At 50.5% G+C, this 27,995-nt stretch overlaps 1 protein-coding gene across 2 annotated transcripts in view; it reads left to right on the forward strand.

Moving 5' to 3' along the window:
• Positions 1 to 525: 525 nt before the first annotated feature.
• Positions 526 to 27,995, forward strand: part of LOC126050292 (gamma-aminobutyric acid receptor subunit gamma-4) — a 338,971-nt gene continuing 311,501 nt past the window's right edge. For both annotated transcript variants that reach the window (XR_007509488.1, XM_049828000.1), the window contains exons 1-4: positions 526 to 647; positions 6,054 to 6,202; positions 6,406 to 6,473; positions 27,457 to 27,677. Coding sequence is in view for 1 of the 2 variants with exons in the window: in XM_049828000.1 (XP_049683957.1) it covers positions 592 to 647; positions 6,054 to 6,202; positions 6,406 to 6,473; positions 27,457 to 27,677 (494 nt within the window). In the remaining variant the exon portion in view is untranslated. The remainder of the gene's footprint in view (positions 648 to 6,053; positions 6,203 to 6,405; positions 6,474 to 27,456; positions 27,678 to 27,995) is intronic.

The following is a 27,995-nucleotide window of genomic DNA, read 5'->3' on the forward strand; positions in this document are numbered from 1 at the left end:
CCTCCCGGCTGCCTCTCCCTTGCAGCTCAGCCCAGCGGGGACTGACGCTTTGCATATTTTAAACAACGATTACCCACTCTTTCCTTTCCTTTTTTTTTTTTTTAAGAAAAACCCCAACTGCCGTGCACTGAAAAAAGCTGCTAGTAAGAGAAATCAAGCGCCTCGTCACGCAAAGGGGGAGCGAGAGATCCGTACACCAGCTGACGGTGCTCGCTCCCCGGCAGCGCGGCGGCAGGCAGATGCGCGGGTTTGCCTCTGCCGTGCGCGCCCCCCCGCTGGCGCTCAGCCCTCGGGGGGGTGCGGGGGGAGCCGGCCCCTGCGCGGGGAGGTAGGACCCTGCGCCGAGCCCCTCCCCGCCGCGGAGTCGGAGAAGAGATGCCCAACTTTCCCCTTCCTCCCCGGCGGCGCGGAGCGGGGCGCGGAGCGCGGAGCCGGGCGGGCGGCGGCGGGGCTGGAGCGCGGCGCAGCGGGCGGCGGGGGGGACCCGCCGCCGCCCCCGGCCCGGCCCCGCGCTGAGCCCCGCCGGGGCGGGCGCACCGCCGCCGCCGCCGCCCCCCCAACCCCCCCGGGGCCGGTCCTCGCCTCGCCGAGATGCCCGGGACGGTGCTGCTGCTCTGCCTGGCCCTCGGGCCGGCCCTGCGCGCCAGGTGAGCCCCCCCACCGCCGACCGGGACGCCCCCTCCCCGCCTCAGTTTACCCGTCGGGACAAGGGGAGGGGAGAGGGCTGGAGTCGCAGCGTGTGTCCCCACGACCCCCCACCCCGGCTTCAGCGGGGGTTTGGTCACCTCTGTGCCCCCAGCTGCTCCCTCCAGCCGGCCCCGGGGCGGGATCAGGTCTGGGCTCGGCAGCACCTAGTGCCTGCACGTCCTTTGCACCCCGGGTCCCCCCTTCCTTCGCATGCCGGGAATCGAGAGGGCGTCCTGTTTTCCACCCCGCCATCACCTCGCTGACTGAATCCTGCCGGGGGCTGAGCTCCTTCTGGGGGTGCCCAGAGCAGGACCAGAGGGAGCTCGGCACCCCCCGGGGGCTGCATCCATCACCGGGGCATTTCCACGCGGAGTCGGCCTGGGTGGGAAGGAGCTTGCGTCCCCTTCCCTGCACTCCATCCCCTGGCACCCCGAAAGCCCCTGCAGGGCTTGCAGCCTGGCAGGAGGAGGGCAGCGCGGGCTCCTGCCTTGCTCTACAGGTTGGCCCCAGGTCCCAGCTGTGGGTGCCGGCCGGGAGCCCAATGCCAGCCCGAAGCCACCGGCGTGCTGGCTGAGGTGGCGAGCGGAGGTGTGGGGCTGGCGGATTACGGTTCTCTCCCAGGGCCAGCATTCGTAGCGCTTTTCTGTAAACAGCAATGAAAGGCCCCACGCACAAGGGGTTTTCAAGTTTCTTTTTCCCCTTTTTTTTTTTTTTTTTTTGACAATTCCTAGCCCTGCTGGTGAGTTTAATGGCTAGATCGGGGAAAGAACATGTTGTCAGCAGATTGTTGCCCCCAGGGCTCGGGGGAAGAGGGATTTTACTGGCTGAAGCTAATTGGCAGAATAAGCTGCCTTAAAGCCGATCAAATCCCATTACAAATGCAGTCAGGGACAGGGAGCATGAATCCTGCTACTAATGGTCTGCTCTGCCAAGGCTTCCCGACCCCGGGTGCAGGCAGAAAGTCCATCCCTGCTGCGGTCCTCCAGGGCTTGGCCTTCCCGGAGTCAAGGCAGCAAGATCTGCCCCACGGCAGATCTCGTGCCCTGACACCCAGCCTCTCGCCAGCATGCTGGTCCCAGGGGGCATTTGAGATCCTAGAGGGGGGTCTGTGGTGGTCCTGGTTCCTGTGCCCTACCATCCTGCAGTAGACTGCCATGAACGCTGCATTTTGAGAGGGTGAATCGTGATCTGCAAGATCACATGGAGGAGCAGTTAAGTCATGTATTCCCTTGGGCCGGAAGATTTACCCCATAGCTGGCCCAGCTCTCCTTCTGCCCAATCCCTCGTGTCTACCTCTTCCCTGAGCCTGGCTTTGCCAGGAGCAGTGTCTGTGCATGCTTGGGGGGGGTGATGGAGCAGGAGAGGAAGCCTGTGGGAGAAGAAGAAGAGGAGCAAGGGTCATACTCTGCATTCACTGCATTTTTCCTGGCTGCAGCTTGCAGGGGGTGAATCTCGCCAGCCCGGCACTTGATGGTGGGTGCTGGGGTGAGGAGCCCGGTCAGGTGCCGCATGTGTCAAAGCTATTCTCCCGGCATAAGCTGCAAGACCCATCCCCTGGTGCTGGAGCAGGCTGGATGCTTTGTGGCAAGTGACTCAGCACTCCCCAGACAGTCCCCCCATCACAGAGCCTAATTCACCACGTTTCCCAGGGCACTGGCTTGGCTGGGACCAAGACACCCAATTCTGAGCCCTGAAGGCAGGCTCCCTACACAGCATCACACCACCAGAAAGCTGGGCTTGGCAGATGGTTGAAGCTGTGCAGACTTGACCATTGGGGCTTCATGGATCATGCTGTGAAAGGAGAGGTACAAAGACATGTGAAATGGGTAGGGTACAGTTTAGCGAGCACCCTGTCCTTAAATCCTCTGCCGGCTTCTAATTTAGAGCAATTTGCCTGAATGTCTCTGTGCCTACAACCCTTGAAGGCATTGGGATGGGCAGTAGAAGGACACATTTGCATGTGGTAATTAGGATTGACCACAGTGCTTTTCAACCAAGGGAAATGTTCTTGCATTTTGTTGCTGTTTGTCCCTCCGGAGCAGGGGAGGCTTTGTGCTGCCTTTGCAGAGGGGCTGCCCAGTCACTGCCCCGGTCTCTGCATCTGCTCCAGGACATTCCTGCCTCAGGGCTAGGGATGGCTGAGAGGGTGTGTGTCACCTTCCCAGTAGGTGCAGGTCTCGGTACAAAAGTTTACGGGTCTCAGACTTTCTTAACACACCAGGTTGCAAATAGTAGTGGGTATGCAACCTGGTCAAGCACCATTGGCGGTCCTACCAGGCAAGGAGCAGAAGTGTCTTCAAGGGCTCGTGGCACATTTTGCTCTTCCCCTCCTCCTGCCAAGGGAAACCTTGTCAGACAGCTTGGGCACTGGAGGAGGGAGCCAGCCACCAGCTTTTCGGGTGGCTTTTACTTTGACCATCGGTGTGCTTGGAAATCTCAGCAAAACAGGTGTCTGCTTGAGTAAAACAGAATTAGGGATGCAAGGCAGAGCACCGTCCTGCTGTAATGCCAAGGGTTGCCCAGGGAGGGTTGTCCAACCCCATCCATATACATTACCACATCCGAAAGGACACCTCCCTGCCATGCAGGCCTGCTCTGGGCACCAGTGGGAGCTGCCACAGCCCCGACCACGTCTGTCAGACCAGGAGTTTCCTCACAATGTCCCCAGCTCTGCCCTGCCATCAACCCCTCTGCCCACCCCCAGCCCATACTCATGGCTGTGTCCCAGCCCTGTGGCCAAGTGCAGGAGTGCTGTGAGGTGGATGTTTTGATATTTCAACAAGCTGGGGTGAGGAAACGTGCCTCTGCCTTTCCTCCTGACTGCACAGAGACATATAAGAACCGGCTGTCCCCTGTCACTGAGCCAGTTGCTTTGCGCAAGGAGACGGAGCCACCGGGCCGGCAAGTGTTCACAGTGCCTTGGGGATCACTGCAGGTTTGCAGTGTGACATTTCCATTAGCAGCTGTGGGGTGACATGCACATGTCACCTTAATTCATCTCCTCTGCAATAGCTCGTGGAATCTTCCCTTCTTGATTGAAGTGGTGCCACTGGGGAGGAGGCAGGGGCTTGCATAGGGTGGCACGAGAGTCACACTCCTGAAGAGCAAGAGCTGGTGTGTGTCTGTGTGTGCACAGACACCCAGCAAAAGCATATTTTCTCCAGCAAAAGCTGGCTTGCTTATGCTAAGATGGCTTAGTATGGTTTAGTAGTCCAGGATTAACTGCATTAGCAAAAAGCATATTTTTGGTAGCGTCACTTCATCTGAAGTAGGGATGTGACTCCCTGGAAATGCTATCCCAAGCCTTAGGATGTTAATCAGGGACACTAAACGGTGGGAAGCCAGAAGGCTGAGGTCAGAGTAACCAGCCTGGTTTTGTTCGGCCCCAGAGGGATGTTTCACACTCTACTGTGGCCTTACACCTTCCAGGAACTGGATTTTGGCAGGGCAGTGGGACATGCAGAGTTCAGTGCCGGCAGGTGATCTGTCTTGGGCTGACTTCAAGTAGGGTCAAGGGAACACTGAGATAAGGTTTTGGTGTAGCTGTTCCCACTCTTCTAGAGGCAGCCTGCACCACCCAAAACATGGGCAGCAAGGGAAAGCAGTTAGGATTGCTTTCCCCTGCCCTGAGCTGGGCTACGGGCAGAGACACGTATCCCTCTTTGTGCCCCACAGGAGCAGGGCCGGCCCCAGATTTCGGCTCTGGCCAGCTTTCAGGTGGGCACAGTGGTGGTCCCCTGTGCCTCCTGCAGCTGCTGGGTGCCGCGGAGCTGTCAGCTCGGCCGCATTTCGAAGGCTCGGCACAGCACGACAGCCAGGCGAGCCCTCGCTGCCGCTGCTCAGATAGGGAAGCGCATCCTGACAGTGTTGCTTAAGACTCCTTAAGCATCGTTAGAAAGTGCAGCGCAATCAGACAGGAAACAACAAGCTGATGTACCAATACCTAATGTGCGGCGGCAGGCAGCCAGCTGCATGCAGCCCAGCCCTTGTCGGGGGACACATCCCGGTGCCTGAAAGCTGGGGAGATGCAATGAGTTTTAAAGTGATTGTGAAAGCAAGTTTTATCTGCGGTTTTAAAAGAGGAGCATCTGATAAATTGACTGCAACATGTCAATTTAATGCTTCCTCCCCCCCCCCCCCCTCAAGTACCTTTGCCAGGCTCTGCCTCCCCAGGCACTGAAGGGAGATGTGTATCGGTGGTGCCTGATTGCACCTCCGAGCTGCGAGGCTCCAGCTGGGAAGTGTCAACACAGTGGCAGCTCCCGCTGCGAGACCCTTTCTGGCGCTGGAGCAGGTGACACGCTGACATGGCAGACATCAAGGGGGGTGTGTGCTGGGTGTGGGAGTGCTCGGCATCCTCTCCCACATATGGCTGTGTCTTTCCAGGGACAATCTCGTGAATGAGCTGCCCAGAGCAGCGGCAGGTGATTAGAATTTCCCAGGTGACCACGTGGACCTAATTTAATTAGAGGGTTTAGGAAAACTCCTTTAGGAAAAGGGAGGGGTGTGAAAGGTTTAGAAAGGGTAGATTTGAAAGGCAGTGGGAGAAGCTGTTGCTAAGTGGATCGTGTCCAAAGGAGGAAGCAAGCTTTCCTTGCCTGGCTTGGAACTGGAAGATCAGGAAGATGGACCATCTTTAAATGGGAGCTTGCACCAAAGGCTGGGGAGGAAGGGTTGGTCACTACAGGGAATGGGTTGTGGCAGGTCTTGACCTGAGGGCAGATGAGTTTGCGTAAAGCTTTTCTTTCTGAGGATCTGTGCAGGGCAGATGGCTGGTTTTCTGGCAAGCCAGACATGCATGCTGCCTGCTTGGTAGTTTAGGACCTCTTTTCTATGAAATGCTTTTAATGTAAAGGCCTTGCTCCCCAAAAATGCTGTTTGGTCACTGTCCTCTTCTCAGAGGAAGCCCACTTCATGTGCAAGTGGCAGGCAGAGCAGCTGAGGTATTTGGGGTTAACAGGCAGCTCCAGGAGCAGGAGCTGCTGGCAGCAGAGGAGGGCCAGGAGTGGAACGGGCAGGAACACAGCAGGGTAGGGCAGGGACTGGCTCCCACACTTTGGGGATGAGCAGTGTGTCTCCAAAGGAAGCTGGGGAGGATGTGGAGCACCCCATCCCTGCTAGTCCTGACTGCTGGTGGCAAGGCCCCTGCATGTCTGGGGACCCTCAAGGCACCAAAGGCGCCAGGTGAGTTGTGTCTTCTTAGCAGTGTGGCTGAAAGCAGATCTCCGAGCTCCTTACGTTCTGCCTTTTAGCAGCACTGCATCCTCCTCCTTTAGTATCTCTGAAACCCAGCTGTGTCCCTGCTCCCACAGAGCACCAGAGAGCTGCCACAGTGATGTCTCTCTCCTTTTGTCTCTCTGATCCAGGTGTGAGAGCACAGAGGAATACGATTATGATTACCTCAGCATCAATAAAACCTGGGTCCTCACCCCCAAGGCACAGGAGACTGATGCCACACAGATCCTCAACTCACTGCTGAAGAACTATGATAACAAGCTGAGGCCTGACATTGGCAGTAAGTGTCCCCTGAAGCTCCCTGTGGCCATGGGTAGTGGCCTGGCCCAGCTGTGTCTTGTGTTTTCCATGCTTTTGTGGCTGCTGTAGTTGGGATTTTTGGTGAGACAGAGCCACACTGATCCCAGATGCTCCCCTGGTCCTCAGCCCTTCAGAAATTATTCTAGCCCCAGCTCAACCATACCTATTTTATTTTCTTTACAGTCAAGCCCACTTATATCGATGTGGATATCTATGTGAACAGCATTGGGCCGGTGTCCGTCATCCAGATGGTGAGTGGTGTCGTTGCTGCAGGGTCACACTATCACCGCAGCTGAGTGTGGGAGGTAGCTGGCCTAGCGCTGCTGGCAGGTTGGGTCATGCTGGCTAGACATGGTGTGAAAGTGGTGGCGTCATGAGAAGAGGTGGATTTGTTTCCCTTCCCCTGGGAAGAGGTGTTCTGACCCACTGAGAGCTGGAGCTAGAAAGGCTTGACAGCCATCCCTAGTTAAGAGCAAGGTCCTCAAGTGCCCTTGATGAGCTCAGCAGCCCTACCATGCTCACAAGCTCAGGGAGAAGGATGGTGATGCTCTTTGGTCTCCGCTGACGATGTGTAGACAGACACCTCTGGCTGGTGGCTTTGCCCTCTCCTGCTTGGGAAGCATGAGGGCACCAGGATGCTCAGAGCAAGTTGCACCACCCTGGTTGAGCCAGTGTGGTGGTGGCTGGGAGGGGGAGCAGCACGCTTCCCAGTAGGATTGAAATAGGTACATGAAGATGGTTTCCATGGCAATGGTCTGATGGTGTAAAACTTGGGTGCCCAGGCCTGGCCTGTGGTGCTGAGGAGGGGCAGGCAGGGTGCCTCGGGTCCAATGGCTCTTCTTCAGTACATAGCACCTTAGTTTGATGCCACCACAACTGCAATGGTTTCTGCTTGTGGCTTAGGACCCTACTGTACTGAGAGCTGTGGAAAGACTCAACAGAGATGCTCTGGTCTGAAGAGCCTCCAGGACATACACTGGAGATCAACTGTTGATTATTTATTTATCACAGGAAACTTCCATTATTTTCCCTGTGAAGCCATTTTTAACTCTTTTCTAGCAAGAAATAACCTGATTGCTGTCAGGTTTGAAAGACTTCTTTGGCCCACTGGACAGTGGCATAGAGAGGACAAAGGAGAGGTATAGCCAGGACAATTTGGCTTTTCTTGTCTTTCTCAATGCAAAATGGAGAAGAAACAAAACCAGCCCCCTTAAAGCAAAAAAAGAAAGTTCTCAGTTATTTTTAGTTTCCCAAGTAGAAAATTTCCGCTGAACAAGCCCCTCTGGGGATGGATGGAAGAATGGCAGCGTAGCTGTAGTACCACTTCCACTCCAAAAAGCATTTTGAAGTAGCCCTTCTGACCAGCCACCACCAAGCATCTGCCTCCGAGCAATGCCTGCTCATGAGCCACCAGATGGGGACCTGGCTGGGTGCTCACTTGCACGATGAGGGCACCATGAGGAGGCCCAGCAGGGATGGCCTCAAGGCCAAAAATTTCCATTCGTTGTTTCTGTGGGCCTGGTTTCCAGAAGGAGAACCACAGCCCAAGCACATGGATGTTATCCCTGACTGCCAGCAGATACCACAAGCTCCTCCATACCACGTGGGTGTGTGGACGTGAAGCCACAGTGATGTAAGAGCAGCAGTGCAGGGGGAAGGGTGCAGGGCTGGGTGTACTCACCTCCCCAGCCACTGCTGTGCCTGGAGGTAGAGCGTAAGAGTCATGTTATAGGCGGCTGTCCCATCTGCTTTGCACTGCCAAAGGATATGCCAAGAAAACCATGCACAACAACAGTGCACGTCCTCATGCCTTCTCTTTTCCTCTCATCCATTTACTTTACCCCTTTCAGCCCCTGGGGGAAGCTCTGCTCTCCTCCCCGTCGCAGGAGCACTGCATAGCCATGCAGGTGGTAGCAGTAGAGAATGGCTTATAAAATCCGGTCTTGCATCCAGAGTTCATCTCTTCTAAATGGAAATACCAGGCACTGCTGCTAGTCTGGTTTCCTAAGAAACACAGCTTATGCCATGGTGATGGGTATGTGAGAACATACATACGTCCATCCCAATCCTTCAGTATGTTAGATCCATTGAGCTAATACCAACCATATATGACTGCAGGTATAGGAGCTTCAGGTATATTCAGCATCTCCAGTACTTTTGTGAAAACAGGATGCAAGGCAGTGACAACTGCCATCCCCACTGTGGGGAAAAACTGTTGTGTGAACTCAACCCTTACTAGACACCAGAGAATCACATGGGAGAGTGCTGCTGAAGACAGCCCTGAACATTCCTACAGCAGCTCAACCCATGTGTTTAGCTCTTTCTAAGAGTCAGCAGAAGCTTTTACGCTTCATGAAGTGGGGCTCCATGACTGCACAGGATCCCAGGGGGTCCCAGTGCAATTAATGCAAGCCAGGAGTGTGAAAGCAAGACTGGCAATTGGAATTGCCTACATCTGCAGAGCTCTGCTGGGGAAGCTGCTGCCATGGCGCTAATCTACCCATCTGCAGCCCTCCCACCTGAGGAAGGTATTGCCGTTTGTGGGAATGGCATGGCAAGGAGCTGCTCAGGCAGGGGAGGAAATCACTTGGCCTAGAGACACTTGAGGGATTTTGTGGCGTCAGTCACAACTGGCTGCACTCTCTCCAAAGTGCCCAGATGCTACAAGTCCAGGAGTCCCTGCTGGGTCCCAATAGTCACCAGTGATCTGATGACACCTCCATATGACACCACAAGTAGACTCTCTATGGACATCTCTCCTGCCCTGTCCCCTTAGGTAACTTCCTAAGCTTGAATCTGTGATGCTCTTGAGCTTTAAAACCTTTCTCCCTGAGGTACTGAGGACAGCTAGACCCAGGTCTTGCAGCCTTGAATGGCAGCTTTCTGCTGTCTGTACTCTGAATACCTCCCCCTGCTCATGAGAGAGGCTGCATCCTGCTATAGTATCTCCTGAAGCAAGAGAAAAGGGCTGTGAAAAAGCTGCCACAGTGTCACCTCTAGACTTGGCTGCTTCACCCACTTGTTTGGTGTTTGTTTGCTTTTCCATGCTGATGCAATGAATTAAGTCATTCTGTGGGTTGTGCCAGCCACTGGCAGGCTGGCATCAAATGTATGGTACAGAATGTCTTTGCTGGAGACATGTCATTCCCACTTTGTCCCTTTTTATATAGCTTCTCCCAACCTGAGAAGCTCTGCCTTCTCCCAGCTGTCAGGCCAGTCCCACATGCCTGATCTTTCCCTTTTCCCATATGCAACCTGAGGAAATGCACATTTCTGAGGGAAGGGAACCAGAATCTGACTTGGAGCTAGTTCTCTCCTGAGCTCGTGGTAAGATTTCTCTCTGCTGCAGATACAGAGACTCATGTAGGCTGGAAGGTCCACTGGAGGGGAAATGTCCCATTGATCTCTTTTAGGTGCATTGCAATGACAGCATCTTATGTAAATATTTCTCTTTCACATAGCCAGGCTATGTAGAAGATGAAAACCTAGTTCTGCTTTTAAGAAATGTAGCAGCATTACTGTGGCTATTAGCTTGGATCAGCATGGTCTGTGCATCTGAAGGCTATAGGACGGCCTGACATGCTGGTGGAATAGAAGGCTCCAACTTAAGCAATGTAGTTTGAATACTGGTGTCCTGTGATCTTCTGCTCACCCCTCAAAGGGTTAACTACTCACCACTGCCTTCAGCCTGGTGATGGTCTGTTAGGGCTTGGAAGCTGGCCCTGTGTAGCCGCTGCTCAACCTCCAAATGATAAATCAAGTCAGGATACAAAACTGATTCCGGTCCTTAAAAATGAATAGGTGATTTGAAAATGCCCTGTGCTGGGTGTGAATTCTGCATCCCCCTCATCAATCACTTGTCATAAATAACATTAACATTCAGGAGTCAGCAGAAGGCAGGCAGGTTTGTAGGGGGAAGAAATGTAAAGTGATTTCCTGGTATCTTTTGTAGACCAGAATGGCAGTCTTGTTTCCCGTTTAGGTACTTGCAAATTTTACATTCTCTCCTCCCTGGGGAAAGGACCCTCTGTGCTCTGCCAGCCAAAATGTGGCAGTAACCAGAAATAAATCTAGGAGACAGTTAAATGATAGGAAGTGGGATGGGGCTTGGCTGGAAGAGGATGGGCTGAGGGGGAAAAGGGTGCAGAAAAATGGGACCATCAGGTCCCACAGCTGTTTGCTCCAGTTGCTGCATGGACTGGGATTTCCTACCCATCCCCATGAGCCCATTGTCTTTGGGTGGGATTGGGGCCCTTGGAACTTCTCAGGGTGGTGGGAAGTCTGTTTACACCACCGGGGAAAGGATGCGCTCAGCCATGAGCCCTTCCATAGCTGCCTGCTGCCCCTGGGTGCTGGCCAACAGCACCTCAAGCCAAATGAGTTATCACCCACAGTGCCACAGCTTTCCAAGCTGTGTCGCAGATCAGGATGCCCAGTTAGATTCCTATTAACACAGACAGTGTTCAGGTGTCCTTGGCTTATTGTCAAGCTGAGCCTGATGCAAAGACCCACCTTGGTTCTCCAAGCATGTTTGCTGGAAGAGGTGCCAGGGAGGGCTGCGGCAGCAGGCACTGATGGAGGAGACTTTTGGTTCAAATTTTTCGCTGACTGGTGGTTTGCTGGAGGGATTTGCTCCTGGTTTTGTTTTGTAATGGCTTTATTGCTATAGATTATAGCTTTAACTGGTGTCAAGGGCACCTAGAGTTCTGGATCACCTTCCTTTAGGGATGCTTAACTCTCAGGAAATGATGCTGTAGAAGTACAGTCGTTGCCAGCTATGGGGGCTGAGTGTCTTTCAGTCCTGAGAATGTCCGTGAAGTGTCCATGAGAGACAGCATGGGTAGGAGTGGAAAAAGTGCTTCTGTTCCGAGCTTGGGGATGGAGCAAGTCCTGTCCAGAGCTTCTCGGATTCCTCCCAGAGGTCAGAGCTGAACATCTTTTTCTTCCTTGCGCAAAACCGAGCATGAGGCTCAAGGAGTTGAACACTGAGAAAATAGCCCAAACACTGTGGTAGCCTCCCGGCCGAAGTGCATGGAGATGTGCCACTCATCCAGGAACCTGCCTGGTTACCTGCTTCAGGAGTCTGGGATCAGATGCGGTGCAGTCAGGGCTAGTTTAGATGCTGGAGACTCCTCTCTTTGGTATGTGTGAGGAGATGCCCTTGTGTGCCAAATTCTGTAGCAAAACTTGGTGACAGCTCTTCTGCTGGGATTGTGCACCAGCTCAATCTCATTACTTCATTATAATAAAGATGGAAAGAGTAAAATTGGCCTCCATCCTTCCCCAGGGGCTAGATTCTGCTGCCTCTGAAGTGCCTGTGACTTCCAAGGGGTAGGGCTAAGCTCCTGCCTCCATTATTACAGCAAATTATTTTCTTATCTCTGCCTGCGAGCGGGGGACTGGAACCCGAAGAAGGTGATATGTCCAAATACACGTGTTGAATATTTTCCCCCTTCCCTCTTTAGGAAGGAGATGCTGCGCACTATTAAATTCATAACGCTGTGCCTGGCTGCATTAGTTACCATGCAACACACTAACGAAATTGAGGATGAAGAACATATTTTCCCACGTCTGAGTACTGCAGAATAGATTTAATAGATTTGCATGTATGGTGCATTTGTGAAAACACTGTGAAGAAGGAGGGAAGGGGGAAATGTTTATTCATTATCAGCTGATGAATAATTAATTTACAAATGTTGTCTTGTTAAATATAAATTAAATCCTCATTTGACACACTTTATAATTTAGAAGTATAAGCCCAGCATGAATGAAGAGAACTCCCCACTGACTGCTTTCATGTAAATCCTGAGGAGCCAGGGAGGGAGGTTTGGCTTTCAAAGTTAAAGCTGACAAGGGGTAGCAGTGAGGAAGGGGGCTGCTGTGACAAAGCCAGCTTGGGGACCTGGGCCACTATGTCTTTGCTCGCGGGTGCTTTCCATGCAGGGATGGCTTAGCAGGGCAGGGAGGCAGTGGCTGTCCGCACAACCCTCTTCCAAGGACTGCTTCTTCCCCACTCCGAGCTGCGGGTGGCTGAGCTGCTGAATCACAGCTCTGAGTAAAATCCCCATCGATGCCACGTTATCAGAGTGTGCAGCAAGCCGGCAGCTGCTTGTGAATGGCTGAGCTATCCCAGCAGCAGGGGCAAAGATCCCCAAGAGAGGAGCTAGGCTCTACAAAAGCCATATGGGGCTAAGCCACCCTCGCGGAGAGCCCTTAGGCGGTCTGAGGCATCTCCGCACCGAAGCGGAGCCACATCCCGAGGAACGGCAGCTGTGCTTTGTTGGAAGGCAGTTAGTGTGGGAACTGCAGTGGGAAGCCTTGGGTTACAGCCCTTGTGTCCCGCTGCAAGGCTTGGGTTAATATCTTCGTTTCTTCTTAATAGATGGGGAAACCGAGACCGGTAATAATTGTCTGGCTCTGAGGAACACTTAAGTCTTGATTATACTTAGCTTTGGCTGCTTTGGAATAAGTAGGAAGGAAATGAAATGAAAATGGCACATTTTTTAAAATGCTTGAATATGTTGCTCTGGAGCACAAGATAAGCCTATAGGTAAAGGAAATTTGTTACCTCCCCCCCTTCTTCCCTGATAATAATAGACTCCAGCGGTTGCACAGCACTTCTGAACTGAAAGGACTTAAAAATGCTTCACAAATCATCTGTCTAGGAGGCAATAGCCCAGATGCACCCACTTCTAGGGTGGATTGCAATGCCTGAAGCATGCCACAATGCTCTGCCAAGGACTCGGTGCTCTTCTCAGCCTGCCCGGTGTGCAGCGAGAGTCAGGCATCAGCATAAATCTAGTGAAGTTGCACAGGACGTGCACTCATGTAATGAGCTAGTTCAGGTTTTGGTCCCTGATAAAGATGTACATCATAGAAATTTAAAGTGTTGGGAAATGGATATTACTCACTAAAGGCCCCAGTGCTTTTTCTGGCCGTTAGTTTCCATGCCTGAGTGATGGCTCAGCGCTGCCGGAGCTGGTGGTGCATTTATAACATCTTCACAAATACTCATTTGCTTGGATAGTGCTCATATCTCTTGATTCCTTGATGTTCAAGAATGGTCACCATTCCTGTGTGCCCAAGTACTAGGAGAGGGACCGTTCCTCACGTAGCTGCTTGTGCTCACGTGGCAGTGAGGTCGGGTACAGAGAAGGGCAGCAGCTGTCCTGTAGCCATTGTTTGTCATTGCCTTAAGAAAAAATAATCATGAGGCCACTAAGGAATAACACCAATCACATGTGACTTCTGGGACAAATCACAAACTGCAACAGAAGATCTAATGAAATAAATAGTTACTCCCATCCTGAACGTATCCCAAGAGCTTCTGCAAGTTTCAGGGTCTGCTCCCAAACTGGAAAAGGACTGATTTATTCACTATGAATAATTCAACCAGCTCCTTTTATTATCCAGCACAAACACTAATCCCCTCCAGATATTTTCTGTGTGACATCCATGTTGGTATTTTATTTATAGGCTGTTTATAGTGCAGAAAACACAAGGAGTCTGTTATCAGGGAAGATGAACAAAAAGCTGGGGTTTTGCCTCTAAAATTTGGAGCTAAATAAAATGTGAAAATCTGGACAGCGGCCTCCTGGGGGGAAAAGTGCTTTTCTTCAGAGGCATTTCTGGAGAGCAAAGCCCTAAAGTTAATTAACGTCTGTGCTCCCCAGTCCGACGCTAAATGGGGAATGTGGCCGTACTCGGTCAGGTTTCTTAAACTGCAGCGTCAGTCCTGGCACACAGATGCCTCCACAGAGCCCACAGCTCCTGCGGCCTCTGGCCCTCGGGCAACATGAGATAAATCAACATTCATAATGAAGTAAGCGGCTCTTGTAAATTCCTTCACGGATCCGATTTCCGGCCTCCTCCTGGCAGGAATGGCTCAATTCTGCATTCATTTTGTGCCAGTCTTTGGAGAAAACTCACACTTCTTCAGCTGCGCTGAATGCAGAGGGTTTTTTTTGCCCTGCACCCTTGCAGGCAGCCTGGGAATTATGCTTACTGTAGACTCTTCCCAAGTAGCCAGTGTGCTCACCGTGCCCAACCTGAGAGCATTGTAACTCATAATTCTTCACCCTTACCCACAGAAAACATTTCTAACACAGCTCCTGACCGCAGCAACTGCATCTGGTCTCCCTTTCCAGAGGTGTCTGCCAGCAACTGGGTTTCTGCTTGCTAATAGAGGATGATGACAATTCTCCAGTGACCACGAGACTCTCCTTCCTGGGGCCTGGACCAGGCTGGAGGGACATCCCCTGCCCTGGCAACCCTGGCAGCTAGCAGCTCTCTCTGGGTTTGGTAGGAGCTTTGCCCTCTGACAGGGCATCAAAAGAGGCTTTGTGGTGACACACAGATGTGGACATGGTTGCAGTTGCTGGGCAGTGGGAATGCAACCTTGCCCATCGCACACTGGTAGGGATGTGCCTGGGACATGTGGGCTCAGGCTCGGAGCAGTTGCATGCAGCTGCATCTTGTGAAGAAAAGTGCGGATGCAGCTGTCTCCATCACAAGCACGTTAGCTAATGGAGTTGCTCTGCAGTTCCCCAATGGCGCCGCTTCTCCATATGGAGATGTGTGTGCGTGGACAGGCCAGGAAGCATGTGTTTCATTCAGGTACTGATCTGTGATCTGAACCTCATTAAATTGATTCTTCCAAGTCAAAGGGAAAGCACTATTGTGTCAAATTTGAAAGATGTAGGCTCTGAGCTGTACCAATAGTTGTCACTTGATGGGCTGAATTACTTTTAAGGCAGAGTTGATTTATCTGAACTGAAGGCTTTAGATGTCTCCACAGGAGAGGTCTGGATATTTCAGGTGCGTGACAGCCAAGCCAAAGAGCTGGTCAGAGGCCAGGATTTCTGGTCTAGGGCAAACAGCCAGCATTGTAGGGGAGGGGGTCTCGCTCTCCCCTCCCGCATGGGACAAACAGCCAAAATTCTTAAGCATTTCTGACAGAAAATGGGTTTAGGGACAATCAAAACATTTACATTTAGTATCATCAGATTGTTTTGATTTGTTTTTCATACAGTGATAAATTCTGTCCTATAAGTCAAGCATGAAAATGAGTATTTGAAAATAAAAGAATCAAATAGATAAGGGTAAAGCAAAATATTTTGTTAGCTTACTGAAGAAAAAAAAAGTTTCTGAATGAAATGATGATGTTGAGGTAATTGATTTTAGGTTTTGACAATTTTAATTTATTTCCAGCAAAATTTCTTTTTTGTCAGTACAAATCAGTTCTATTTATTTCTTGCATCCCCAGATGAAGCAGTCCTACCATCTCCCCTAAAAGGCTGATGTGAAATCTGCCTGCTATAAATGTGTTATGAAATGAAGACCATTTCTCAGAATTCAGTGGTTGTAGGTGGCCGGAGGCAATATGCTTCAAGGACCTCTTCATTCCTTGATATTAAAGGCTGAATATTCAGACTATTACATCCCATCTCAATGTACAGGAAGGGTTTAATTGCCCGTGATACAAATTGCAAGTGAGCAGCAGTGGAGCGGTGCTACTGCCAGCCTAAGCTTCCCCATGGCACCAGGGCTGGTCGGGCTGAGGCAGCGCTTTGCTTCTCCTCCCTGCAAACCCTCGCATCCAGGCACCTCCTCAGTGCCCCTGTGTCTTCAGCATGGTGTCTTTTGTGCTGGTAGGAGATATGTATTAGGGTCAGCAAGTGGGTGGGCAGGTAGATCTTCACAGCTATCTGCCGCGGTGCCTCACGCTGGTCGGCAGCAGCCCATCGTTCCCTGCTGTGGGTTTGCTGATGTTGCAGCTTTTTCACACCAGCACTGCTGAGACTGGCCCCACCAATTCCCAATGCAAAAGCTCCTTGAAGCCCCAGAGAAATCATGCTGGTTGCATGGGGCACTGTGGGTGGGGGAATAAGTCTGGTCAGGGGTCTTGGGCTTGCTTCATGCTGGGCTTGGTGTGTGCTGGTAGCACAGAGCTGATGGTAGCTGGGACCCTGGTATAAGCCTTGCTTGTCCATCTTCGTGTCCAGAGGGCTTTGCTGTGAGGATTTCTGTAGTTGTTCTCTGACCTGCAGTTAGCTGGGAATGGTTCTAACCATCTGATCAGCTTGTCTCAACAGAATTGCAGTCAGTGATAATGGCTCACCGGCAGGCAGGTGCACATGGGATGTGTGAACCAAAACACTTAGGAGTGGGGGTGGGGGAACACCTTGTCTCCATGTGGCTGGGGAGCAGGGAAGGTCAGAGCTAGGACTCTGCAAATGTTGTAAGCCTTGTTTCTGACACTTGCCCATGATCTGCTTCTCTTTCCCTCCAGCTTTGCCAGTGTACCTGTTACACCTCCCACACCAGACCTGTGTCCCTTGGTCCGTCATTCTCCTCCACAGACATCCAAAGCCACCTTAGTAGTGTAGTGAGGACAAGGAGAGGAAGCAGAGCAGTGGGGTGGGAGTGAGAAGTGGGAAAAAGTTGTAGGAGTTTGGTTGGTTGTTCCTACAGCCACAGGGAGGTAGGAGATTAAGAAGAAGTTAAGATGGTAACTGGCTGATCTCTTCATTTGCTCCTTGAAAAGAAAAGCTGAGGCAAAGAGAACTGTAATATTCAAGACAACCATTTCCTTTCATGATCTGGGAGTGGTGGACTGACAGACCTGTCCAGAGCTTGCAGCCTTAGTTTGTCACATGAATCTGCACCTTGTGAGAAGGCACAATGTGTCCTGGTTCCCCCTGCCGCAACAAAAAGCCACAGTGGTGACATGGCTTGGAGCAGTGTGCCAGAAGGATGTGCAGAGTAAATCTCACCAGGAGGCTTGGGAAGGAAGGGTCTCTGCAGAGAAGGCAGGGGACAGAAGGAGCACTGTGAATGGGGATGTTGGGCACCCAGTTTGCATGGCAAGGGAGGAGTGAGCCATTGCGTGAAGCCAAGCTCCCTTCCCGATGCTCACGGCTGTTTGGAGGTCAGCTCTGCATGCACGTTCCTGAGGAGCTGGCTGCAAGCTTCAGTCCAGTTCTGCAGCAGTGAGGTCAGGGGCTGCTTAGACACTGGTCGTCTCTCACTGGATCAGCAAGAAGAGAGATGAAAATACCTCAGTGTTGCTGCTATCACAAAAAGCCAAAGGCAGGTTCAAGTGCTGGGATTCGGTAAGGAGCAGCAGAGAATGGGCTGTCCGGCTCCTGGGAACTTTGCACTCAGCTCAAGAGTCAAAATTGTTCAGTTTCTTTGTGTGTATGATTCTGGGATACACAAACTCTGCCAGTGCATTCCTTATACCTCTGTGTAGAAAACCTGAGCTTTCACCTTTTTCACTACTTCCCAAAGATGTCCTAAAGCCATCTAGGGGAGCTGGGAAAGGTAGACTGGTTGAATATTAAAGGAGGCATCTGCAGGAGGCTGGGTCTCTTCAAAACAGTCAGGAGCTGGAAAAAAGGACCGGGAATACCGGCCCCCAGTTTCTGAGGGAGAGTTTTTTGCAGCCACCAGGTGCCATGGGAAGCGAGCAGCCCAGAGTGTCAGAGCTCTGCAGGTCCTGCTTGGCCAGTGGCTGGTGTCCTGGCTTCCAAATGACCAGCACATCTGGCCTGAAGTGTGGATGTATGCCTAGAAAGGATAATCAGCTGGCCTGGTGTCCCTTCTGTAACTGCAGTCCAGCTTGCTTTGCCCTTCGAATACCCAACAGGGAAGACAGAAAGAAATTGTTCTTTCTCTGTAACCTGATTAATTTCTCCCAGCTGCTTTCCTCAGCCTGCTGCTCCCTTGAAATCTCATTAGGGCTGGGCTGTGGTTTTGTGGTGGCTTGAAAAGAACTGTGAAAGAAAAAACAAAATGAAGCAGGGAGAAGGACCTAAATCAAGGAACTGGCAGGGCAGGAAGAGAAAGCTGGCAAGCACAGCAAGGGGGCATGAGAGACAACATGAAACAACTTTCCTTGAAAGAGTCAGTAGAGCAGAGTACACTGTCCCCACCTCCTCCTTCATCTGGGGCCAGGAGAGAACACTGTCAGGAGTGAGGATTTCTGCAGAGGGCAAAAAACCCTCCCCTTTTATGAAAGCAGAACTTTCTCAGGTTTTTTTGAATGTGCTTTTTTCCTTGAGGATGAGGATAAGAAAGGGATTCATATATGCAAACAGTGGTTTTCCTCCTGGCCAGCAAAGGCATTTCTGTACAATGGATGGCATCCCAGGGACGTGGGTGCACTGTGCTTTCTCAGACCCATTTTGGTGGGAGGAGGACAGAGTAGCATCAGGGTTTGGGAGGTGGGCCTCTCTTACGTGCCACTCTGGCTCACTGGTTCTTGGAGAGCTGAACCATACTGCCCACCCAAGGCCAGTTTCCTCATCATGCTTTGTGCTGTGTCGTGACTCCTCATGTGGGGCAGCCCACTAGCCCACCTCAGCCTGTGATTCATCTCCCAGGAGCAGCGCAGCTCCCATGGCTGGTGGCAAGCATCACTTCTTCAGCACTTCAGTTCTGGGCTCTGCTGGCTTCTCCACCCTGTAAACGTGCTGCCCGTGAAGGTGGTTTGACAGAGCTCAGTGCTTTTGGAAGCAAGTGGTTCTCATGGAGAAGGGCATATTTAGCAAGCTGTAGTGATACTCCTGCTCTTTATACTCTGTCCCTAAGCTCCTGTGACTGTTGGGACAGAAGGAAGCTGCCTGATGTTTGCCCATTCTTAATCCCTCTGGTTTTGCATGCTGTTGTGCCATGCCATACAATTCCTGCACTGGAAGGAAGCTTCTGGCGCTGATCCACACAGAAAGCAGAGCTCCTGTGGCTCCCTGTCTCTGCCACCCTTTCCTTCCTGTCTTGACCTCAAAGCACAGCTTCTGTAGCAATTTCTTCATCACTAAGACTGCAGTGGGAGGGACTTTGTCTGTTCTCATTGCATGACAGTTGGCATCCAGCTGAGATCCCTAGACACCTTTCAGTCCATAGAGAGAGGTGGTCCCTCCCCTGAAGAGCGTATGGCCTTACTAGACAAAGCAAAATCCCATGAGAAGGTGGGAAGGGCATGGGAAATGCTGTGGTGCTTGAATAGGGCCATTACAATTGAAGATGTTTCTGTCTGAGGAGGGGCGTGGGCATGGTGGTAATGCCTTTCTTGCTGAGGCAGAGAAGCAGAGTGGTGAGCTACAGACCAAAGAGCATGTGGAGAAGAGGAGGAGGAAAGAAGACTAGAGCAGGGAGCGAAGGGAAAAATAGGGAAAACCCAAGAAAGCCTGGAAAGATGAAAAAACAGCAAAGGTAATTGGGCAGCAGATGTGGGCTGTTCAGTCCCTGAACAGACAGGGAAAAGTGCTAAGACCTTTACAACAGTCTACAGACTACTGTGGACTACTCTGCCTCACCAAAACCCTCATTCCCCCCACATAGGGACTGGATGTAAAAGAGAATCAGACCCTAAATCTCAGAGGCAGTGTTGACTTTGCCACCCCCTAGTCCATCTGGTGAGCCAGCAGCAGCTGTAGGCTGTACTGGGGTCTGGCAAAGCCAGTGGTGATGCCAGTGGTGGTCCCTTCTGTATGAGGTACCAGATTGGAGGCAGGGAGACAGGCCCAGCTGTCGAGCCCTAAGCCTAGAAGGATGCTTGCTCTCATACTTCGAAACCACACAGCCACGTGCCTCTGAGAGTTGAAGGCACCCATGTAATTTAATGTTTGGAGGACATTCCTGCCTTCCTTTGCTTCACCCGAGGGCCATTTCCCTGCTGCTGCAACAGGATACTACTCTCATTCCTGCCTCTCCATCCTAGGGAGGAGACAGTGAAGCTGCAGTGTCCAGCTCCTGCACTGAGCAGGAGCCTGCAGGCAGGCTCATGGGAATCCAGCAGTCCAGGACAGTGAGTTTTGTAAAGACAGAGAGATAGGGCAAAGAACATGTCAGAGCTGGAGGAACAGATCATGTTCCTAGGCAATGATAGACTTGCAGATGTCTCCATGGGGACAAGCTGACCATCCCAGACACCCCTCCCCAGGAGTGCTTAGGACCGGACACCTTGGGGCATTCGCAGGACCTCCTACTTTCTTTTGTCTGGTACAGGGGAGCTGCAGCAGCTGCTCTCCCAGGCCTGGGAAGTATTAGACTGCTCATCCCAGTGTTTCATTTTAATCACAGTGGGTGGCATGGGAATGGGAAGTGCAATTAAAGAAATTCCAGCTTCTCATCTGAATCTTGCCAAGCTGTCATGGAGGAGCAATCTTAGGAAGTTAATTGTATGCAGTGAAAAGGTTTGTCTTCTAGCCCTTTCAAAGGAAATTTGTTTTTGTCTCGTCAAACACCCCATGAGCTCAAAGGACAAATAAACAAGAGCACCTGCCTGAAGTGCTAAGTATTCTCTTCCAGTTATCCTGTGTGCTTCTGTCCTTACCTCTTCTCTTCCCCCACCTGCTTTCTTCTGCTGGCACAAAGTTGCTTCAAGCCCAACATCGTGGTGTGCATTTAAGCATTTAGCACTAAGGTTTGACATGCAAACACGACTTTGGACAAGTGTGGCTTTGCTTTGCAAGCAGCCCAGGCATTTTCTAGAGCTCATGGTAACTGGGCTACATCCTTGTTTGCATCAGAAGGTGCTTACACACGACTTTCCACCCAGGCCATGTCCTGTCCCCAGAGTGGTGAAAAATTAATCTAAAAGGAGGTGGCTCCTTCCCCATGGTGCTTTGCATAATACTTCATTGAAGTGTTCAGTATCTTCCCCTTTAATTAATTCTGCCCCGCCTGCATATAGCATCCTGTGTCCACACCTCTGCCTTTTCAGGAATAACCTCATCAGGGACAGTGCAGGCAGACTGTGCTTCTATAAACCAGAATCTGGCTGACGTCATGTCTCGACTCAAGGACTTTCCTTGATCCTTTGGGTAATGACTGTTAATCAGATGCTAAAACACACACTCTAGGTCACATGCCCCTGGGGCTCACAGTGAGAGACTCCACGGTGCCAGGCTACATTCCCATGAAAAGAGGAACAGGCACCAAGGCAATCAGCAGCCATCTTGGGTTGCATGTGAGCTGATAACATCACTGATGGACAGAAAGCGGTGGTACAAGGGAACAGCTCAGAAGAATGTGTTTGGGGGGAAAGAAAGAGTCTGGGATGGTTGGCTGTCATGAGTATAAAAGCCTGCCTTTTAGATGTCCCTGCTTGCACATGCATGGGAGCAGGCAGGTAGAGATCTCAGAAGCCAGCACTTGGTTTTGAAAGCCCCGTCCAGTTCCCAAATGCAAAGACTCCAAGGGTGAGCAAGCCTTGACTGGGGAGTTTGCAATCGACAGAGCAGCATGTACAGCATGTCTTGTTTGAAGGCTCCTGGCACAAGCACAGGACATGGTGATGGTTTTTTAACAGCGAGTTTGTATTATAAAAAGAATGCTGTCTCAACTGAGATTCCCTGGGCAGAGGCAAAAGACATTCAGGCAAGGACAGTGCTGCCTGTGTTGCTGCAGAAGTGAAACAGATGGGAAGTTCAGTGTGTCACCTTGAAAATACAGATCATCAGAGCTCTGCTCCTTTTGTCCTTGTGAGCTCCCCTAGTCACTCCAGCATCATGTCCAAAAAGCTCTCTAGGGTCTGATTTGGAGAGAGGAGGACCTTGGAAACATAATGAAACTTACATTCTCATTCTTTTGCTCTTTGTGTTGGGGAGACAAAACTCACCCAGAGCAGGGACACGGAGGCATCCACAAGCAAGGTGTTTCACGCTACTAATGGGAGAACTGAGAGAAGCCTGACACTGCCCAACTGGTTGCCAAAGTGGTCAGTGTCAGGCATTAACATATGCTGTTAGTACATGTCCTCTCTGCTTGCTGCCTTTGGAGAGTGCTTGCACATGTCGTGCTAGAAGCACATTCTTGCCTGCAAGCTGTGGGGACAAGAAGTTGTGCATCAGATTTGAAGATTTTCCTAAAATAAGGTTATTTTATTTAGTTTATTTATTTAGTCTGGAGAGTGTCTCCAGACTTTTTGCTATTATTGAGTGTGTTCCCTGGGACGTGGAGCCAGCTGCTGGGAGCAGCCCAGGGTTTGTCACAGATGTTTGCAGGCTGGTAGGGATGCATGGGATGTTGTGGAGAAGAAAATGCTCACCTGTGAAGGAAGGGCTGCAGGGGTGTGGAGTTGCTAAGTGCAGTTCTGTCTGAAGGGGGGATGCTTGGGCTGACCCCTGTTTTGCAGAAGAGGGAGACTGGAGGCTTCCTGGCTTGCCTCGAGCTGCACAGAGCGACCTACCAGCCCTTGAAAGAAATATACCCCATTCCTGCGTCTCCTCCCAAATCTCCTCCCGAGATTTTCCTGAATTGCAGCACCCCAAAGCATTTGCCTGTAATACTTGCTTTGCTTAGCTCTGTGATTGACAGCATGGACCCATCAGATTCACATCAGCCCACCTGAAACGCTGGCCATGCTTCCCAGGAAAGTAACCTGCTTTACTGTACTGCAGCAAGGGATTTGCTTGGAGGTGCAGAGGGAAGAGGGCTCTATGAATAAAAACAAATATCAGAACAATAAAAGCTAGAATGAGACTGGCTAGGATATTAATCTCTCAGCCCCACTGTTATTTAGGAATTTTCCAAACTATCTCTCCAGCAGAGGAAAATGGAGGAACCTGTTTCTAGGTGTCTGTCTCCTCTATTTGGAGGTTTTCTTGTTGCTGTTGAATACAAGTGAAGTTGCAAAAGCCACCTTTAAATCCTTAATTTTATCCTAATTAAGGAAGACATCTAAGACATCTTCATCTCATGGCTTTGCTTCTGTCTGGCATTTGTCAGAACACAGGGAACGAAGCTCATAGATGGATACAGAGGAACCATGTAGTACAAACTCCTCTGTATCCCACTAATTGCACCCTTGAGAGGGGTCAGCTGAACTGCACACACAAACTTGCTTTGAGCCGTTTGAAAAGGATCTTCTGGCAATGCACAGCTGTGTTTATTTGGTGTATAAAGTAACCTGAAAATACAAACTGCTAATTTCAAGTTGTGTCATGCTAACCCTGTGAGTTTAAGCTGTTAGTCTGAAATTGAGTAGCCCTAACTCATATCTGCTCTGAACCCAGGGTGGAACTTAGTCTAGAGTTCTGGGGCCAGATCCAACTGGAAATACAGCCTGATTCCCCATGTGTATGCACATATACGCAGAGGTGAGAGAGCAGGCACAGGGAGGAGCTACCTGGGGCCAGGCTGGATGTCCTTGCTGTATGAGGAAGGACATCAGGATGGGAAGTGGGGAGGTGCTCCTGGGCAATGAAGGTTAGGGCAGAGCGGCTGGGGCTGGGATGACCCAAGGAGCAGAGCTTAGGGTAGCACACAAAGAGAACAGTGGCCAGCTCCCAACTCTCTTGTGCTGGGGACAGGCCGATTTCTGAACCTGCCTATTTTCTTTTGCATTGAAAATTTTGAGGTTTTCTTTCAAATGACTTTTCACATGGAAATTCCATAGCTTTTCACTTAAACTATGTTTTTAAAAATGAAAGGGTTTGAGAGTGCAGTAACACCTTTTTGTTGTTTTCTTTCTTCCAAGATGAAATATTCTTGTCAACTCCACATCCCCTTATTTCCCACAAATGCTCTTTTACAGGACAGGTTTTTTTCCATTAAGTGTTTTCAGATTTTACCATTTTCTGGAATTGGGTTTCCACCAGCATCTGTGCTGCCCACATGAGGAAAACAAGGACTGATCAGTGATGTGCAGCAGTGCCAGGTGATGACGGTGACCAAGGGCCAGCAGGGACGTGCTGAAAGGCTGAGTTGGACATGAGCCCACACAGCTAGCAGTGGCAATGCTGCAGGGCATTCCTCAGCATTGGATAAACTCACGTGATAGTATTTAGGGTAGGCAGTCTTCAGTGTTTGCCTTACGGGTAGTTTGATTTTTTATTTTATGACTGAAGTTTGATGTAATATTGCATGCATGCCAACATGTGTGTGCTACCCCACGTGTGATCCAAATGGTGCAACCTAACTGTTAGAGTGATTCTTCTTATTCCACTAGCTCCTTCTGTTGAAAACTCCAAAAAAGCCTGTGCTTTTACAGAGAAGTTAACAACCTCCATGTGCCGCATAGCAGATGGTACAGTAAAGTTGGAGGCGTATTTTACAATAAGCTTTTTCCACATGGGGAAATTGAGGTATTGAGAAGTCTCTTTGTGATGCCTGAGAATGAATCAGGGACAGAGAGAAACTACAGGGGTGCAGGAGTTCAAGAAACAGCACTGCTGTAAGTTTTAGGGGCTGAGTGCACCCTGCCAAACTTCAGCTATTCAGCCTTGATCAATCTGGACTCTTCGAAGGTCAGCAAGTGTGTGAGGCATTTCTAGAAGATAACTTGGTCTGCTTCATATTGGGATCTTCCTCCAGAAATACCTACCCCTCTCCAGTGACTGTAAAGAACCCATGGTCAAAACACCTCCTATTTTAATCACCTTGGTCAGGTGCCTACAGCTAAGTGGGATCTGATTAATGCTCAGAGAAAGGCCTGAACACTATCCCACAACTGACTGGTGTGGACATGCAGTCCTGCAAGGTTCCTCAGCATCAATGCAAACCACACCTGATGGGAAGAGGTGATAAAATCTTCAGGAACTGTTGTGGTTTAACCCCAGCAGGCAACTAAGGACCACACAGCTTCTCGCTCACTCCCCTGCAGCGGGATGGGGGAGAGAATTGGAAGGGTAAAACTGCTCCCAAAGGACAGAGCATTTTTTTTATAAACTTGCCTCAGATAATTCTGAATGAAAATACATTTGTAAATGCCAACATTTCCCAATGGGTTCCCCACCTAGAGGCAAGGGAGCCAGCTCAGCCACTAAGTTCTTCCTCATGAATAGCTGTGCTAATAATAGCTGCTGAAATTAGATCAAACCACAGGACAGTGACAATAACAACTCAGATTTTTCAGAAGAGCTGAATGACTTGTGCAGTGCACCTTCTGCAAAGTCTGGCTATGAATGGCACAAGAGGAGCTCTTTAATTCTGATCCCTTCTGAAAATCTGGGCTTGACAATACTAAGCCCCTGGGATAGCTGACCCTCCACTCTCCTGACACATTAGCATTGGTTATCCCAGACTTGAATGCTGAACTTTACAGCAGGACACCTAATCTGAGCAGCCAGCCCAGAAGCAAGATCTCACAAGTGACTCCAGTTAGGACATAGAAACTAATAGTGGCATCATTCATTGCAGTTTTGGTTGCTTTCTCCTACACCAGAGATATTGCTTAGGAGGAGCAATGTAAGCTCATACTGGCTCAAACAGGGTTTGCAGGGGTGGGGGAGAATATGTCAAATTTTGTGTTATTTTCACCCAACAGCTGGCAAGGAAAAGAAAATGGCCCCAAGCAGAATAAAGCCAGCCCTCCCCATATATGTAATTTTCTTGGGCTGCCATTACCCCATCTTGTCCCTACTGTGCTAATGCTTCTTTGCCTGGCTGTGGGCTCTATTTCACTGTTTCACAACCTGATCTGTGCCTTCATCACCACATACCCTATGTCCAAGCAGTACCCAGTCCGATCCAGAGCATTCAGATGCTAGAATGGGCTCTCTCCACCTCCTGTTTTCAGGCAGTGGCCATGCTTGTGCGGTTGGTTTTGAGGGCTGCTGCTATCCTAGCTTTGTGTCTCCTCTTGTCTGTTTTGAATGAACTGTAGAGGCAATGCCATCACTTTGAACATGCTGCATCTGTCCCCATTTAGAGATATTTTAGGACCTCATCCCCATCACCTTTGCTCATCCCTGTGTCTAACCAGGGTGAAGGATCAGCTCAGATAGTGACTCGACTGCCTGATGGCAAATGCTCTTTTCTCATGATCTCATTCCTATGCAAGGGACGTTTTTGGTACCAATCACTCATCACCGGTTAGCTGACAGTGGAGCAAGGGTGAAGAAAATGAAGCAGGGAGTCGTGTGCTGCCCTGTTCTGCCTGCCCCCAGCAGGACATGCTGTCCAAGGGAGCGTACTAAGAGCACCGCATCTATTTTAATGGCATGGTTTGAAGAAGTCAGCTCTGAACCAGCAGCGAGGGCAGTGGAGGGAGGATGTGCTGCAGTCATAAAAATTCCATCGAGATAAATCAATAGAGGGAGGAGGAGAATGAGAGGAAGAGATGGCAAAGTCAGACGCTGTTCATCTCTGCCCATAGGAGAGAGGGAGATGATGCCTCTATGGTCCTGGGGGTTTAACAGGAGTGAAAGGGAGCAAAGTCCAAGTCAGAGAGGAGCTGTCAGGAGAAGGTGACAGCCTTTAGTATGGACTGGTAGAACTCGATTTGGGGGTCTGGTTCAGAGTGCCACTAAGTGCCAGACATGGTTCTGCATGGCACTAATTAGCACCTTCTCAGGCAGGCTGAAAAAGAGGGTAAGGAGCAAACTGTCTTGCAGCAGCAAGGAGGATAATGGTGCGCTAAAGATGTGGACTACTGCCAGTCCAGTCCAGACAGGAGCTGCCTCCCAGAAACACTAGCTATGGGTGAGCTAGGACACCCTATCTCTCACCACAACCAAAGGTCCTCATTATGGTGGAAACTCTGTTTTCTGTCTGCAAAAGGCTCAAGATTTTGAACTGGTTACACCAACAGCTGGGTCCATAGCAGCCCCTGCCCCAGCTTCCTTTTCTAATCTTCAGCAAAGGGTATCTGCCCAGAAACCCACAGTGCCCCCATTTCTCATATAAACCATTTATAGTATAAGTCCTGAAGTAAGGGATGGATTCTTACTAGGTTTATGCACAACACTACTATTGCTATATGTACAAATTAGGTGTATGAAGCACTGCTGGGCTGTGTCCTAATAAATAACAGAAACTGCTGTCTGCTTGCCTTCTCTGGTAAGTTGGTAAGCAGCTTTCCTTGACTGTGTTTGAAAGGTGTAGCTGAACTTAGGACTGGATTCAGCCAATGTCCACACTATTCCTTCATGCCTGTGCTTAAAAGGAGTGTTTGGCTTGAGTTGTCCATCAAGAGGAAGCCCAAGCCCTAGTTTGTATGGTCTTGGCTTTCCAGGCATGGGTCAGGCCAAACATGCTACGGCTCAACCCACCACCAACCCACCAGTCAACACACAGTTTTGCTCTTCCCAAGTGTTCCATGGATGTCCTGACCCTGAGCTGAACATGAGCCTGGAAAGGTGTCAGTAGTCACTGACACCTGCTCCCAGACTTAAAAAGCAAATGTTCTGGCTGTGACTCCAAAACAGTGGCCTGCAGACCAGAGGACAGGGCTCTGCTTTGCCTGAATCCCTCTCAAAAAGACATGTTCTTCCTTCTCTTTCACAGGAATACACCATTGATATCTTCTTTGCTCAGACGTGGTATGACCGGCGTCTTCGTTTCAACAGCACCTTGAAGGCCCTCACGCTGAACACCAACATGGTGAGCCGCATCTGGATCCCAGATACCTTTTTCAGGAACTCCAAGCGGGCTGATTCCCACTGGATAACCACTCCTAATCAGCTCCTCCGCATCTGGAATGATGGAAAAGTGCTCTATACACTCAGGTACATGCAGCAGGCACTGTAGCTGGCTGTTGAGGTGAGGGAACAAGGAGCTGGTCAAAGCAGAGGAGGTGTCCAGGTGCCCTGGGACAGAGTAGTGGAGACACCTCCCAGGGCTGATGGGAATGCATATGCAGTACTGGTTGCAGAATGGGCTTCCTCTTCCCAGGATGAAGGCTTCCAAAAAAATCAAACTGTTTTTCCATATCATACCTAGAAAAAAAGTCAAAACTACAAATGGTTTCCTAAACCAAAATCTTTTAAAAGTTGGTTAATCCAGCTATTTAATTCTGATATTAAACATTTGGCTTTTGTTCCCAT

Source organism: Accipiter gentilis, chromosome 24 (genome assembly GCF_929443795.1).
Source record: "Accipiter gentilis chromosome 24, bAccGen1.1, whole genome shotgun sequence".
In the NCBI taxonomy this organism is placed as follows: Eukaryota; Metazoa; Chordata; class Aves; order Accipitriformes; family Accipitridae; genus Astur; species Astur gentilis.